The sequence below is a fragment of the Rhinolophus sinicus genome, linkage group LG02 (assembly GCF_036562045.2).
Source record: "Rhinolophus sinicus isolate RSC01 linkage group LG02, ASM3656204v1, whole genome shotgun sequence".
Lineage (NCBI taxonomy): Eukaryota > Metazoa > Chordata > Mammalia > Chiroptera > Rhinolophidae > Rhinolophus > Rhinolophus sinicus.
The window spans coordinates 104,009,309-104,025,058 of record NC_133752.1 but is presented as its reverse complement, the minus strand read 5'-3'; the positions used below and the strand labels follow the sequence as shown (position 1 = coordinate 104,025,058).

The following is a 15,750-nucleotide window of genomic DNA, read 5'->3' as shown; positions in this document are numbered from 1 at the left end:
CCAACCTATGCGCCTGAGGACATAAAGATAAAAATGGGATAACGTTTCTTAAATCATTCCAGGATGATGTCCCCGAAAAGCCCGAAGGAGTTGACCGGGGAGCTGGTTTTCTTCCTGCCCGGGAGGAGCATGCTAGGCGGTCGGTCATTGGTGTGAGGAGAGGCAGGTCTCAGCTCCGGGCGGGGGAGGCTGCTGGGCGCGGGGGCGGGGCGGGGAGCGCAGGGTTAAGCGGTTTCCGCGAGGGCCCGCCCCGCCGCCCTCCTCGCCTGCTTCCTCCCTCCCTAGGTGACGCGCCCGGGTTTTGCCCAAATTTGTCCTTTTCCTCCTCCCTTGCCCTGCGCCTGGCGCTCTCAGGCGCCCCCGAGTCGCGAGCTGGCCCTTGGACATCTCCCGGCCTCAGTGTCCCGGAGCAGCTCTGCAGGGAGCGCCCCTCCGCGATGCCCTTCAGGAAAGGTAGGCGGGGTCCCCGCCCGGAACGAGCTGGGTGCGGGGCCCGGAGACCTGCGCGGGCCAGGTGCGGAGCCCGCGCAGTGCTGAGACTGGGCGCCGCGTTGTCCCCTCAGGGCCAGCCCTGCCCTTCTGGGCCCCGAACTACCCCGCCCCCGGTTCCGGGTTCCCCTCAGGCCCTGCATCTCCCCTCGGGCCACGCGCCGGCTGACACCTTGTGCGGGAGCGGATGCGCAGCGCGCGAGGAGCCAGTCGCGGCATTTTGACCCCCCCAGTCGCGCTGCATTCAAATTCCGAGGTGCAGGTGGAATAGCGTTTCCCCGGCGGACGGGCCATCTGGGGTTCTGCGGTGGCGGGAGCTTTGCAGCTCGGAGCCCGGCTGCGCACTCCGATGGCAGGCGGAGTCTGGGCGGGGGCTGCAGGGCTCGGGGCACGCTGCTGTGGAAGGCAAAGCGGAGCGCGAGTCCGGTCCCGGCCCTTTCCCACCTTTGATCCTTGGGAAGTCATTTAACCCCCTTGGAGACTCAGTTTTTTCATTGGCAAAATGGGCGCCAAAATAGGGCCGGCTGTGTGGGGACTGGTGAAACAATGCACAGGAAAGCAAACCGGTAGGGAGGGGCCTCCTACCCCACCCCCGGCAAGGCCCTCCTCCGCGTACCTGGCACCCTGCATGGAGCGCCCCACCTGGCCCACCTGCAGGCGCTCCCTAGGTGACCTGCCTCCTCGCATTTAGGCATTTCACTGGCGCTTTCTCCTGTGCCTGGCGTGCTGGGTGTGCAAGGCCTGCCAGAAAGTCCCAGATGATCGATCCTATGGCCCCCTGCCTGGAAAGGGGTTGCTGCTGTGCTTGGCTCCATTTGATGGGCATTGTGCTGGAGGCCTTGGGGCCCCCAAGGCCCTGCAGAACTGGGCGAGGACTCTAGGGCGCCCTCAGGAGAGAGTATAGGACAGGGAGGGAGACTCAAGTTTACTTTCCAATGAGAGCTACCAGACTCCTCTGCTTTTCCTATTGGTGTTGAGAGAGGCTTGGGCTCTGGTGACCCATTGTCAGCCAAGACCCAAGGCTTCCACACCCCCACCTGGGTACAACTGACTGAGAACTAACTGAGAGGTAGCCCTGACTCTGGGGGACCTGGGGCCGTGCTATTTGCTTTCTCCCGGCTCCCTCCACCCCACCTTTCTTGCCCTCTCTTCACTTCTCTCGTAATTCAGATTGATTGTCAGGTTAATGCTACCCAGGGTTGCCTATGACACCCTATGGGACTTTGTCCCTTACGCAGAGGTTGCTAAGATGCCATTAGATCTCCTGGCTGTGAAGGGGGTGGTGGCATGCCCTGTCCCATTGGGAATGGTGAGAAGGAAGGAGACAGCAAGGAACAGGGAACAATGAGTTCTGTGCGGTGTTCAGTCAGGCAGCTAATGACGTTTAGTCCCACGGTCACTGTCCTCAATGTCTCCTCTATTCCGTATATAACATGGCCACCTTGTCTCTGGAGGTTCTCAGAGCCCCACCTGACCTCATTTAGCTGCAGTATGAATGGTGATTTCTGTGCTAAGTTGGTCACTTCCCCTGTCGACTGTGTCCTTGTGGTCTCTGGTGGCAAACTCCTCAAAGGAAAGCCATCTGTTTACTTGTCACAGTGCTCAGGGGAGCCTGATGCAGCCAGGGTTAAACAAGCGGGTAGCTAAAAGGTCTTTCCACATGAAGATTTCACTCTATGACAGCATATTTTAGTGCAATTATTACCTCGCACAGGACAAAACATGTGCACACTGCCAACCGTGTGAAGCTTTGTTGTTTGTTTTTTTAATCTGAAGAGAACTCGGCTTCGTGACGGTGACCCTGGAGGGCTTGGAGTCTAAGACAGAAGTTCCTCACGTCACTGAGCTGTGATCTCCTATTTAGAAGTAAGCACGAGTGGAGATTACAGGGAGACAGGGTTTGTTTAATGTCATGATGAGATGTCATCTGGAGGTGAAAAGTCTGCCTGTGAGAGGAGGGGGTGTGCAACAGTACCCCATTCCTTCCACTGCCAGATCCTGGAGACTTCAGTGTATATAGGCTTTTAGATTTTTTTTTTTTTTTTAATTACGAACCATCTGAATATATGAACTATTCAAAAAAGTAATTAAAAAATAGGAAATGAAAAGACTTTGCCTTCTCCACCCCCAAAAAAGAGAAGCCAGATGGAGGACTCCTAGCTAACCTTCTAGAAGGTTAATTGACTGCTAATTCCCTTCCCATGCTGTGTTTCTGTGTCTTGACAAGTAAGACTTTGGGAGCAGCTCAGTCAGGGGCCTGGGAGAAACACTTGGTACACTCATATTGGGCAAGTTGCGAAGAATTTAATAAAGGGATTATCACAAAGGTTTGGGCAGGGTCTAGGAAACCCCAAGAGATAGTGCAGAGCCCTGGGCATTACTACCCCAGGCTTCAAAGGGTGAGGGGCCAAGTTCATCCTCTAGATTGAGTGGCTGGCTATGCCCCAGGCACACGTGAGGTGCTGAGCTAATAAGATAGACTTGGCAGTTCCTGCCTCGTAGTTAGACCTTGCTGCCTCTCCATCATGGTCCACAGGGCTATGATAATGTCACAGCATGAATGGAATGAATGGTGGTGGCTGAGACTGGCTGGGGCAGCAGCTGGCAATGACCTTCCCAGCTGGCAGGTGGGATTGAAATGTGAGACTGCGTTCACGCTCACGTCTCTTCTTGGCTGGTTTCAGGGTGAAGGTGGCTGCAGTGGGGGAACAGAGCTGGGTCCTTGGCCGAGCTGCCGGAAGAAGTAGGTTTGGAGATTGGTTTGTGTAAGGAGCAGGAAATGTCCTTGCCTGAAACATGAAGAAAATTTGTGAGAACCGAAGGGGGCAGGAAAAACTAGACCCTGGGAGGAAGCTTACGAACGGAGTGATTAAAGCTGGAAACCAGCTATGAAGGGAGGCTGAGGTAGTTCTACCTGTAAGACAGGAGAGCTTTAAAAATTGGGTAGATGAGTGGTTTTTCAGGTAATGTGGCTGTGGTTCTGCTCAGGAACTGGGGTCTTGACTAAATTCTTCATGTCCCTTTGGGGTTGAGAAGCCTATAAAAATGTCTTCAGACAACCGTGTCCCAAGAATCCTTGCACATCCCCACCTTCAGAAGGGACAGTGGACGAGTGGGTGGAGGTTCTAAAAGTAAAGGACAATAAGATACCAAAGTAACACTTCCCGAACGCCTTCCGAGTCCTGGCTGCTGTGCTCAGTGCCTTACTGTGTTCATTTATCCCCACCACTACCTCCCGAGGGGCCTGCTGTTATTATTTCTGTAAACATAAAGGAAGTGAGGCTTAAAGAGGTTGTGTCACTTGCCTGAGTTCCCTCATTAAGTTGTGTGCTAACCAGCGGGGACTTTTACCTCTGTATTCTGCCTTTCCAGCACAGGGAATGATAGCATATGATACAACATGATGTATGATGCGATCTATGCTATGATGACATATGATGTATGTCAGGCAGAAACCATGTAGGATGATGTTTCTCATCAGGAACCAGCGACTTCTTTCCCATTAGAACCAAGAGACAGACTTAGCTGCCTGACGCACGTCAGTCTTTGAGAGACGAAGGCTGGGCCTGCACAAGAGAGAACAGGTGGCCTTCTGTGTCTATTGAGGTGGCCCCAGGGCACTGCTGTCAGGTGCTGAGCATATCACCCCTGTCAGGTGTCGTGGAGATGACAGGCCAGCCAGATGTCAGGCCACAGCTGCACGGTGAGCTCATCAGTGCCCTGCTGGGCGCTAGGTACCAGGGCTGCCCAAGGAATATCAGGAAAAACAAGTTACGCCATCGCAGGGGAAGCTACGGCTTTGGAATTCCTGTGGGTCAGCTGCTTGCGACAGAACTCACTGGCAGATAGATCAGCATTTTGGGACCCCAAATCGAGGACGTCTCCTTCCTTTCTCTCCCCAGTGCGAGTGCAAAGAGCCCATCCTGAAAGGACACTCTCCAGGAGGAGCTGGGCTGGTCCTTGGTTCTTTGCTTCCTTTCCTGAGCTCCTATGCCATGTTGGCACCGCCCTCCTCTCTGGGTGTCTGCATCCACGGGCCAACCAACTTACTGGATGAGCATGGGGCTCCCAGGCCATTGCAGAACTCTGTTCCTGACGGGAAGGGAGCTGAGTGACACTGGCTTTGGGAAGCACAGCCCACCAGGCTGAGCCAGCTCAGCTTCCAGTCATGGGCCTTCCGTCTCCAGGTTGCCCCTTTGTGGTTTATTTAGTGAGTTGTCAGCTGACAATGTCTTTACAGGCCTTTTATCACTGAGCTGAGCCCTTCCTACGTGTTCCCATGCTCTGCTGCTCAGGCGTGTCCCTCAGCGTCCAGCAGCGGCCGGCCTGGGCCATCCTGTGTTCTTGTACCTGTTGATTCCCTCCTACATCCTCTTCTCTCCTGGGACCCGGCCGCACCTTCCCGCGTGTCTACCGTCCTTCTCACTCCATTTACACGTGCATTCACGTGGGCCCGCACTGCACGTGTGCACTTCTGGTCATTCCTTAGACCCTGCTCAAGGTCAAGTCTTTGCTGCCTCCCTTTCCATCTACTTTATGCAGATGGGGCTTTGCAGGTATATCCTGTCCCATAACCAGAGTTTTGAACTTGTCCTTAAAATGCTTCCTGGGCGTTCATTTGTCTGCTCTTTGGGGGAGGGTCTTTGTCTATACTTCTATAGGCCTGGTGGTAGCGACTGCTCCACAAATTCTTGTGCTTGGTTAACTTGTCAAAAACTCTAATTTCCTCTGGAATGGGTAGTGGCAGAGCCAAATCAAGACATCAGGAAACCCTAATCGCTGAAAGATTATGGTCTTCTCCCCACGGATAAATTTAAAATAAAGACAATACCAAGCCATGAATGTAAGCAAGGTGGACACATTTTTAACTTTTTACTAAAGTCACCATTTTGGTACTTCTTGGGAAATACCACATTCTAAACAACAACAATAAAAATAGCAACAGGTGCCATGAGCATAAGTGTAGTCTGCAGGTTGGTTAATTCAGACCTGGGGGTGGGGGTGTCTCATGCAGGTAGCAGGTAGGCTTTCTACTTGCAGATGCTCGTAAGTGCTCAGGAATTATAGATCTTTGCTGTTCAACCATCCATCCCTGTCCTCTGTCCTCTGCAGTGAATTATGCGTCTTTCCTTTAGCTTCAGGCTGCCTGGACCTCCCTGAGGGCAGGGAGGGGTCTCTTATCAACAGCTGATCCCCAGGAGATATGGAAACAGCACCTTGGGCTGTAAAGAAGGCCTGTCCTCCCATGTCCTTTTCAATTGTATTTATGATGAAAGCTGGATAAAATGAACAAGGGGAGAAGAAGTTACAAAAGGGTAGTGGGGCAGGGAAAGGACAAGAAGGGGCCTCAGGAGTGCCCCCAGCCCTCACCCCTGTCTGCTGTTCTGTAGGCGTTGTGGTCTCATGTAATGTAAGAGCCCAGGTCTTGTCTAGCATCTGCCAGCCCCCAATACGGTAGCTCCCAGGCGATTTCACGGGAGACCACTCATTCCGCAGGAATGCGGCCATATTTACAGATCAGTTAGTCTCTAAGTATTTATTAATCCTTTGTTGGGACAGTTCTGAGAGCAGCCCTGGCAGGTACCACAGGCAGTAGACGTGGTGACATGAAAGCTGGATGAAGCATCTGAGGAGTGACAGAACGCACCCCTCTTTAGGAATGGAATATATAGAAAACATTGGCCTGGGAGCTCAGAGACCAGGTAGTGACAAGTCCAGCTGTGTCAGTACCTGGCTGGGTGATCTCATGTAAGCGACAAGAGCACTTGGCCTCAGTTCACCCATCTGTAAAAGAAGGGGGTGAACTGAGAGTCCGCCCAACTCTCAGAGATCGATGCTTTCCGGTCACTTGGATGCTTGTCGCGACACACGGGGTCTCCCCAGCTTCTAGGCTAAGCGGGCTGCAGGAGGCAGAAGGACCCCTCTGTGCCTTGTCCTGGGCACCCTGGCCTCCTGTCTCTCCCAGCATCTCCAGGTGAAAGCCTACGTTTTCAGGCAAGTGGCAAATGAAGAAGTCATGGCCCTGCATTCTCTGGTCTCTGCTCCCACAGCTTCCACTTCAGTCTGAAACGTGTGCCCAAAGGAAGTCAGTGTGGGGCTGCACCGTCCGTGGACGGGCGCATTGCCTTTCTGCCCGGTGAAGCCAGCCTGGAACTCTCTGTCTCTGAGGTCAGGCCATCGTAATCACGTGTCTGCGGTTCCTTCAGGTCGCTCCAGGGCTAAGAACTCTGCTTGTCTCCCCAGAGCCTACAGTAACCACAATCACGCTTTCCTGAGCTTCTGCACGGGAGGATCTACAGTGGCAGATCCTCTGGTACAAAAGCTCAGGAAAGAGTGATTGTGTTGTGCACTTTCACAGCAGGCTGGGGGAAGAGACTTAATTAATTTATTTCACTAATTGGAAGCCCTAGTGTTTTGAATAATATGTTCAATTGTAAGCCATTTGGAAAATGCAAAAACCATAAAGAACACAAAAATTGCTCATCATTTTGCAACCTGCAGAAGAACAGTTCCGTATTTCCTCCTGGTGACTAGGCCAGTGGAGGGGACAACTGTCAGAGGGGACTCAGGGTGGAGTGGCCCCTCTTCGTGACAGCGCCTACGGCTCCTGGCTGCATCTTGTATCCAGGGACTCAAGGGCGCCTCACCCCGGATATGGCCAAAGCTCTGGTCAGGGGCCAGGCTGGGGATGTCTGAAGAGCGAATGGGTTTGTGGCTATCCTGCCCTGTCCACAAGCAGCCCCTCCAGCTGTTGCTCCGGAAGGCATCTGATATGACAGTTCAGCAAGCGCACTTCTCCTGACTGGTGTCAACTGCCAGAGGAAAACCAAGCAGGCGTTCCCAAGGTGTGGCCCCTTGTCCTGGCTTTCCTCCCTTCAGGTGCAGGGTGCTCAGCTGCACTGGTGCTTTTGAGGAAACAACTGGTTCTTTCTTAGGCCCGAATTGCTTTGGTATTTTGCCTGTCTGCTTGACAGACTGAACCCCAGCGATTAGATTCAGGAACCCCTCCCTGGGGCAGCTGAACTCATCCAGGAAGCTTGGCGACATGGGCCAGTCCAGTCACAGGAAGAATAAGGTTTCATCATTCAGTTGGGTGGTGAGCTTACAAAGGTGTCCCCAAGGAAGTGTGGGCTTCAAGGCAGGAAGAGAGAACGAGAAAGAGCCTGGCCAAGAGAAAGATGCATTTTGATGCAGACAGACTCTAGTGAAAGTCGGGCCTGTAGCACTGCAGCCACGTGACTGTTGGCGTGGCCAGAGGCTGGCCCTGCACAACGGGTACAGAAGAACTCTAAGAACAAAAGAACAAAACCAGATGCCGGTGGCTCTTATTCCTGGCCACACATTTGGGTTAACTGGGGAGCTTTTAAAAAAGGCTGATGTACCAGAAATTCAGGTTTAATAGTGCTGGGTTAAGGACTGGACAGAAATTTTCATGAAAAACTACTTATCCTTAAAATATACAGTATGCTCCGATATTTTCTAATCTATTCCATTTCATTAAAAAATAATTCTGATCTGTTTCCAATAAATTGATTTCCAGGCCACTAACGGGGGAGTAACCCACAACCCTGAAGATACTATTCTAGTGCAACAGCTTGTACTGCAGAGTCTGGGAAGCTGTTAACTGCATTTCTCAGATTCCCTTGCAGCTAGGGTTCCGGGTGTGATTTAGGGTCTCCAGCAAGATGTGGCTGATTCGGGCTTCTGCTGGCAGGCACTCTATAGAAGTGGCCACCCTCTCTGTGGGGGCTTCCTGAGCCAGGCAGACACGGGAGGAAGCAGTGAATCTGGATGAAAGATGGAGGCCCCATAACAACCAGCCATTTGCAAGTACCACATTTCTCTGGAGACATTCACAAGATAAACATTATGGGAACACGAAGAAAGGGAAGGTTATAGACTCAGTAGGTGAGGAAATTTGGTGGAAAAGGCAAGAAACACAATTGGAAGCCAGCTGGCTGCGTCTGTCTGCTGGTACCTACCCAAGCCTGTATTGTTACTTCAGTCGCTTCCACAAGCCCTTCAATCACATGGTGGTTCATTGCCTAGTGGACCAGGTGTGGGTGAGGTGCTGGGGCTGCAGCCTGGAACGAAACAGACAGAAACGCCTGCCTTCATGGAGCTTACATTCTAATGGGGGCAGATGGGCAATAAACAGTGTGCCTGATGGGTACAGTGCTGTCGAGAAAAGTCAGACAGGAAAGAGGAGGCAGAATGGGGGTGGGGGGACTGTGACATAGGATGGTCGCTGAGAGATGAAGGACAGAAGGGAGTGGAGTGGGCTGTGTGACCTTAGGCAAGCGCTCCAGCAGGGGCAGTGGAGGTGCGGCGGCTGTGACCTCTGCGGGAGGAGCCTGGCGGCCAGGGAGAGTGGAGCAGAGTGAGTGTGGGGCAAGTTTCCGAAAGGCTGGAAAGGGTCATGGAGATCGAAGCTCGTAAGGCTTTGCCTCTTACTCAGAGTGGAGGGGAAGCCCTGAGGGGGCTTTAGCGGGCGCGTGGTCTGAGTTAACTGTACTAGAACCCATGCACACAGCATGTGGCTGCCCTTCTGGGAATGCTTCTCGGGTGACAAGGGTGAGGCAGGGGGACCAGGTCTATGGAGGAGCGGCGATTCTTGCTTAGGTCAGGGTGGTGGAGGGCAGGTGGTGGTACGTGGCTGGATTCTGAGGAGATTTGGGAGTGAGGGACAGCAGGACTCTAGGCTGGATGTTGGGGAAGAGGAAGAGTGAGTCGTGGATGAGTCCTAACTGCCTTCTGGCTGACATGGGGAGATGCACCGACAGCCCCCACTGTGTTTTCAGAGCTGCACCACCAGCACAGGGGCGGTTGCCAATTCAGTTCAGCTATGCAACAGCGCTGAATAACTTACCACAAGAGTAGCAGCAGACATCTCTGCAGTTGTTTCTGTCCATGGTTCAAAAGGATTGGGACTTAGCAAGCAGCCATCTAGAAAGATGCGTAATGCTCTGGGCCAACTGCCTGACGGATGCTTCTTTTAAGAAGAAACTGGCTTTCAGAGTCAGGGTTGGTGATTATTGCCACACCTAAGGGATTCGTCAAGTTTTGATGAGGTTTACATATAGACACTGAGCACAGGTATTTTCCAAGCCGGTAGGGAAGCATTTAGTAGGCCTGCTACGCTGCTGATGTTTCCCTGTCAGTAGTACCCAGGGGCCAGTTACACTTCTGTCTGTTCCGCAGTTTTCTTAAACTGTGAGGGGCTCCATTGTGGGGGAGGGGGAAAACCTCAGTCCAGGAAGGCTTCCTGAACAAATTCAGCCCAGCTACACGCTGACCAAGTTAGCCTCCAAACAGGGCGACCAACTTGACCTGGTTTGCCTGGGATTTCCCTGTCTTAGCATGAGAAGTCATGAGACCCAGTGCCTTCTCAGTCCCAGGCAAACCAGGCTGGTTTTCACCCTGTCTCCCTCCAGCCAAGCCCCGTGCCAGGGGCTTGATTACAGCTAGATGGCCTCATTTTGGGGAAATTTAAAACCTCATTAATGTTTGAACAACAAAAAGAGCCCAACTTCATTTTATGGCCCTGGGCTATAGACTTAAAACTGTGGAAGCTATGTTTCAAAGCAATTCTGTCCACTGACATATTAGAAAATCAAAACAAGAATTCTTCTGTCATCAACTTACTGACTCATAATAACAGTACCGTGTTTCCCCGAAAATAAGAGCGGGTCTTATATTAATTTTTGCTCCAAAAGATGCATTGGGGCTTATGTTCAGGGGATGTCATCTTGAAAAATCATGCTAGGGCTTATTTTCCGGTGAGGTCTTATTTTCGGAGAAACACGGTAGAGGAGCCTGAACCTGCAGACTGCCTGGTTTCTGTGGACAAAACTCGAATGTCATCCCTTTACAATAAAAATGAGTCAGTATCCACTTTACTATCAGTCATGTTTGCTGTCATTACATCATTTCCCAGATATAAACTGAGAACGAAAAAATGGAATCCACTTTAAGCTGAAATCATGTTCTGTGCAGACCCTGGATTTTAGAAAGCTTTTCATTTAAAGCCATTTGAGTGAAGCAAAACGTCATGTCACTACTGCTTTATAAGAAATTGATTTCTTAACCTTATAAAACTTAAACAAATTCATTTTTGGAATGCATAGCAATAATATACAGCATGACAGTAAAATCATAATCCATTCTACGGAAGAACCAACTGTATGGAGCAAGGAGACAGTCCTTTTTCCTTTGCGGCCTAGTTCTTTTCCCTGGCTTCTGTTAGAAATAACTAGATCTCTGACTGGTTAAACATTTCAACAATCAGGCAGTGTGTAAAGATAAGGAAGGAATTTAACCTCTTCAGTGACCAGGAAAAGTGCAGATGAAAACCACAATGCGAACAATTCTACCCCTGTTTGGTTGGCAGAAATGAGGACGTCTGACAGCATTAAGTGTTGGCGAGAATGTGGATCAGAAGCTGATACATTATGGTGGGCGTGTAAATTGGTACCAGCGCCTCGGAAACAGTAAAGTTGAAGTTCACATACTCTGTCACCAGGTGTGTCATTCTGAGGTGTGTCACTGAGAGAAACTCATGAGCAGCACTCTAATAGGACACTTTTAAACAACCAAATGCACATGGACAGAAGAGTGAATAATTCTTGGTATGGTCAATAATGGGACATTATATGGCGATCTGAATGAATTATACTCTGATAGACAGCTACATGCAATATTATTGACGACTTAAAAAACATCCCAGACATTAGCACAGTAAAATACTTTTTATAAAATTAAAACACCTAAGACTAAACAATATGCTTTTGAAAGGAATACCTATATAATGAAATGATATTTCTTTTATAAAGATTCAAATGTGCCCCTTTCATTTCATATGTATTTTATTTGTGTATCTATATAAACATACCAACTTTGTCTTAGGTATGTCTGATGACTCAGAATTACAGTTTTCTGGTCCTCTGGGCGTTAACTGTATGTTAGGAAAGTAAAAGTGTGTGAACGCTACAGGGACTGTTGCCTGGGGAAGTTTTCCATTTCTGTCTCTTTTTACTTTCAAAAATATCAAGCCTTCAGAAAAGTTGCAAAAATGCCATAGTGGACAATCTATCTAACCTAGATTCACCAATTGTTGCATTTTTATCAGGTTATCTTCTCAGCTGACTTTGTTGATGTTGAATCATTTGAGAATTATCCTTAAATACATCATCCTTAAATACATCCCAAAATATAGCCTGTTCCTCCCTAGAACAAGAACATTCTCTTAAAATGATCACAATACAATCTCATCCTCGTTGAAAATTTAACATGGATATAAAACTGTTATCTAGTTACCACTCCATAATCGAATTTCTCCTGTTGTCTCAATAACGTCTTTTTTTTAGATTTTTTTTTTCTTTTTAAATGTAGGATCCAATCAAGTGTCACACATTTGGTGTTATATCTGTTTAGTCTCTTTTCATCTAGAAGAGTTTACCAGCTTTATTTAGTCTTAATCTTACTTTAATGATGTTAATATTTTTGAAGGTCCAGGCCACTTTCTTTTTTCCCCTCAAAGCCTCTCAATTTGGAATTGTTAGATTCAAGGCAAACATTTTTGGCAGGAAACTTATGTAGATGATGTGTGTCCTTCTCACTGCCATTACCTGTCAACTGTTGGGTCCAGCACAACACCGGCAATGAGGGTGCGAGAAGGGGCGACTTTGGGTTAAGTTTTAAGAAAGAACCATACAGAGACTTAATGCAGTTAAATCTCAGAGGGCCAGGGGTCTCACAGTTCTGAAAGACTGGAGTCCAGAACAAAGCCAACTGGAGGTTTTTATTGATAAGTATACAAGGGAGTAGCAGTGTTTTTGGCACGGTCTGTGGGACTCACTTACCACGTTATAGAAACAACCCAAACCAATTATGTTGATCTTCAAATAGCCAGAGCAGAAAGTCCTTGAGGTGAGGTATGCACCTCTTTTAAGGGACATATATTACATGTTGAAATTGTTTCACAGAGCTGAGCAGAGAGAGCTTAATCGTATCACTCTCAAGACTTTTCTCCCAATTAGGTGAAAGAGTCAGAGCCAACAGTGCTTTTCCCAGGCAGGGGGAAGGGGAGACAAGGCCCTTCCCAAATCTTTCTAAGGCAGCTCATCGGGGTCTCCATGGGGTTCCGCCTGACTTGAGTTGTCCCCCCCCCCCCATCCCGTGGGGAATCTTACTCGTCATTGGCCGCAAACCCTCTTTTGGAGACTAAATAGAGAGAAATATACAGTCCCAGAGATGCACAGTCTCAGACTATTCTTTCCTTAAGGAAAGACACGGGGGGGGGGGGGGGGGGGGCAGTCTGCTAGGCTGTTGTGTGACAACCGTCAACAAACTAGGGTGTCAGTTTGTCCTGTTCACCTGTTCATCATGATGTTAAATAACTGTCATTTGTTCGGGTGATTTGTAAAGGTAACTTTTCCCCCTTTATAAGTAAAAACTTATCTGTGGAGGATCCTTTGGGATCAATCATAAAGCGTGAATAAAATTTTCTGTTCCCAGTAATCTTTTATGCAGGGGCTTTAGCATGTTGTGATGATTCTTGACTGAAACACTTATTATTACGGTGGCTAAAAAATGGCATTTCACTATTTCTGTCGTTCTTTCAAGATTTATTAGTTGGCATTCTTTTGTAAAGAAGAGCTTTCCTGCCCACCCTCCCCTTTAAAATAGTTTTAATTTCATTGTTATTAATGGTAGTATCAGCATGGATTAAGGGATTTAAAAAATGACTATTGAATATGTTATAGTCCATTCCTGACTATTCATTTTGGTGCTCCACTTGTCCCAAATTTGGCTGAGAGCCCTTTCAAGCAGGCTGCCATGTCCTTGTGACACAGCCCATCGGTTTTTGAGCTCTTCCCTATATTCTGGCACAACCAGATGTTCCAGGCTCAGGGTTGGGATCAGCCACTTCCCCAAGGAGCCTTGGTTACTTCCGGTGGAGAATGGTAGAAACCATGGTCTGGGCTCTGGTGTGCTTCTTGCTACTGGGGTATCGTTTCTAGGGCCCTTTCAATGGAAGGAACTAGGAAAGATTTTTTAAAAATCATACATTCATACTGTTATCTATTATTCTGCTCCAATACCAGAAAGTTCTTCCTCTCTTGCCCCATTCCATATTTGTATCTTCCATTTGCTTTTTATATTTTCTCCAAGATTTTAAAAACATCTTGAGTCTCCTTTACTCCTGGTATTATTAATTAGGATAATAAATTTCCCCATGAATAATATCTAATTCCCCATGAGCAATGATACTGAGTAGATTGTAAATTCAGTACAGAGGTGAGGACTAAAACCAAATCTCTTGGGACTTTAAACATTTTCAGCACAGACAGGAAGAGTCTGGAAGGAAATACAACCAGGAATGTTCTATGTTCTTTCCATATTTTCCAATCATTTCTCAATGAACGAATTACATAATTAAGATTTTTTTAAACAATCTTAAGTAACAAATAGAAATGTTTAAGGCAAAAAAAACCTATATAGATCGGATGTGAACAGTGTGGTGTTATATATTGTACAACTCCATGTATATACCCTATATGTTGTACGCAGGAAAAGTAATTTTTTCTTTATCCTTCTAGGTTCTTGGCTGAGACCACCCCCCTTCCCCAATCAAAAGGTTAACAGGGTGAAAAAAACAATCTTAATTATGTATGTACATACATTCAGGAGCCCCACGAGGATATGAGACTCAAAGGCTCCCAGGCAATTGAGGCTTATGTACCACCCTGGGCTACAGGAAAGGCATAGGGCCTGGGGCTTCAAAGGAGGGGAAGAAAATTCACATGAAGGTGAAAAGAGGAAACGTATAGTAAATAAACTTTGCCTGGTCCTGCAAGACAAGTCTCTCCGGTGATCTCTGGTCTTTCTAATGTAAATTTCCCTGGTAACTTGTTTGCAGAGCTTCTCCTGTGGCTACACTTTCTCAAAAATAATAAGCTCAAAATAATCCGTATGCCAAAGAGGCATAATTCTGGAACCCTTCCATATACCTCCTGGGAGCCTGGCGCTGTGGGGGCAGAGATGATCAAGGACCCAGTGATGAGGGAGAAAGGAAGAGGGATGGAGTCTGCTGTGCTGTCCCCTGGCTGCGAGGTCTGGGAGGAGCCGGCCCCGCTATTCACGCCCTGCCCCAGGAGGCCCGGCTTCCGTCCCCACCGGCCCCAACCTTCAGGCGGGTCCCTATAGCAAGGGTCGCCTGTCGGGGTGGCGACGTGGGGCTGGAGCTGCCTCGCAGCCGGGGGCGCCACGGAGCCAGCCAGCCCGCCTCTCCCTCACTCCAGCAGACAGACGTCGGGCGCAGAAAACAGCATAGGTTGCCTGACCGTGGCGGAGTCAACCAGGGACACAAGCAGGGCGGCCGGGAGGGGCAGGGCGGGGCGGGGCCTGACTGGGCGGGGCGGGGCCGGGCGGCCGGATGGGCTCGCCGATTGGCTGCAGGCTCAGTGCACCGGCCGATTGGCGGACGCCCCGCCCCGCGGCGTTGCACGCCGCGTTCACGTGCTGCCGCCCCAGCCTGCCCAGCGCTGTCGGGTTCTGCACGTGGGTGCGGCGTGCGCCCGGCTCAGCCTGGCCCGTGGAGGCACCGTGTTTTCCTTCCCTGCTGCCTATTTTTGTTTTCCGGGCCAAGAGGTTTTTCCGAGATGGCCTGAGAGCGGCCGTGCTTTGTAAGTTCGCCAGAGAAATAGGTCGGCAGGTGGTTAGCCGAATCCCGCGTGGGGTGGGACTGAGGCGGTCGAGCTCGCCGCTGAAGGGGAAGGAGATACGGAGAGGCATTAAATAAAAGTTCTGAACTTGGGAGATTGCATAAGAGCGTGCAGTATTTTTATCTCTACTTGGGAAGTAAATAGCGTAAGTGCCCTACGCTGCTGCTGTTTGCTTGGCAGAAAGATGTACCAAACCCACTGATCTGGACGTGATGTTCTATGTAACAGCGTGTAAACAGCTCGCGCAGCCGCCGCGGGAAAACGCCTGAGGGTCGGGGGCTACAGTGGTTCCCTCAAACCGCAGAGACCTCCTGGATACAAGTTCTTCCAGCCCCTTATTTGGGTCCCAGACCCAGACCACGAGCTGAGGACCCCTCCCCCCCAGGGCCTAGACTGAACTGGGACCTTGGCGACATCCGACTGTTCCTTTTGAGGGCCTGGAGTTAATTTACTGAGAGTGACTCAGCTACAGCTAGTGAAGGGTCGGGAAACCAAGTCCCAGGAGGAGTGGGGATGTTGAGCTCAGACTAGACCG

At 49.6% G+C, this 15,750-nt stretch overlaps 1 protein-coding gene across 3 annotated transcripts in view; it reads left to right on the top strand.

Moving 5' to 3' along the window:
* Nucleotides 1–231: 231 nt before the first annotated feature.
* The window catches only part of PFKFB3 (6-phosphofructo-2-kinase/fructose-2,6-biphosphatase 3), a 70,195-nt gene continuing 54,676 nt past the window's right edge, over nucleotides 232–15,750 (top strand). Inside the window, exon 1 of one of the 3 annotated variants that reach the window (XM_019738224.2) lies at nucleotides 232–453. In XM_019738224.2, the coding sequence (XP_019593783.1) occupies nucleotides 438–453 (16 nt within the window). In that variant the 5' untranslated portion in view covers nucleotides 232–437. The remainder of the gene's footprint in view (nucleotides 454–15,750) is intronic. The other 2 variants (XM_074325018.1, XM_074325019.1) reach the window with 2 other exon arrangements.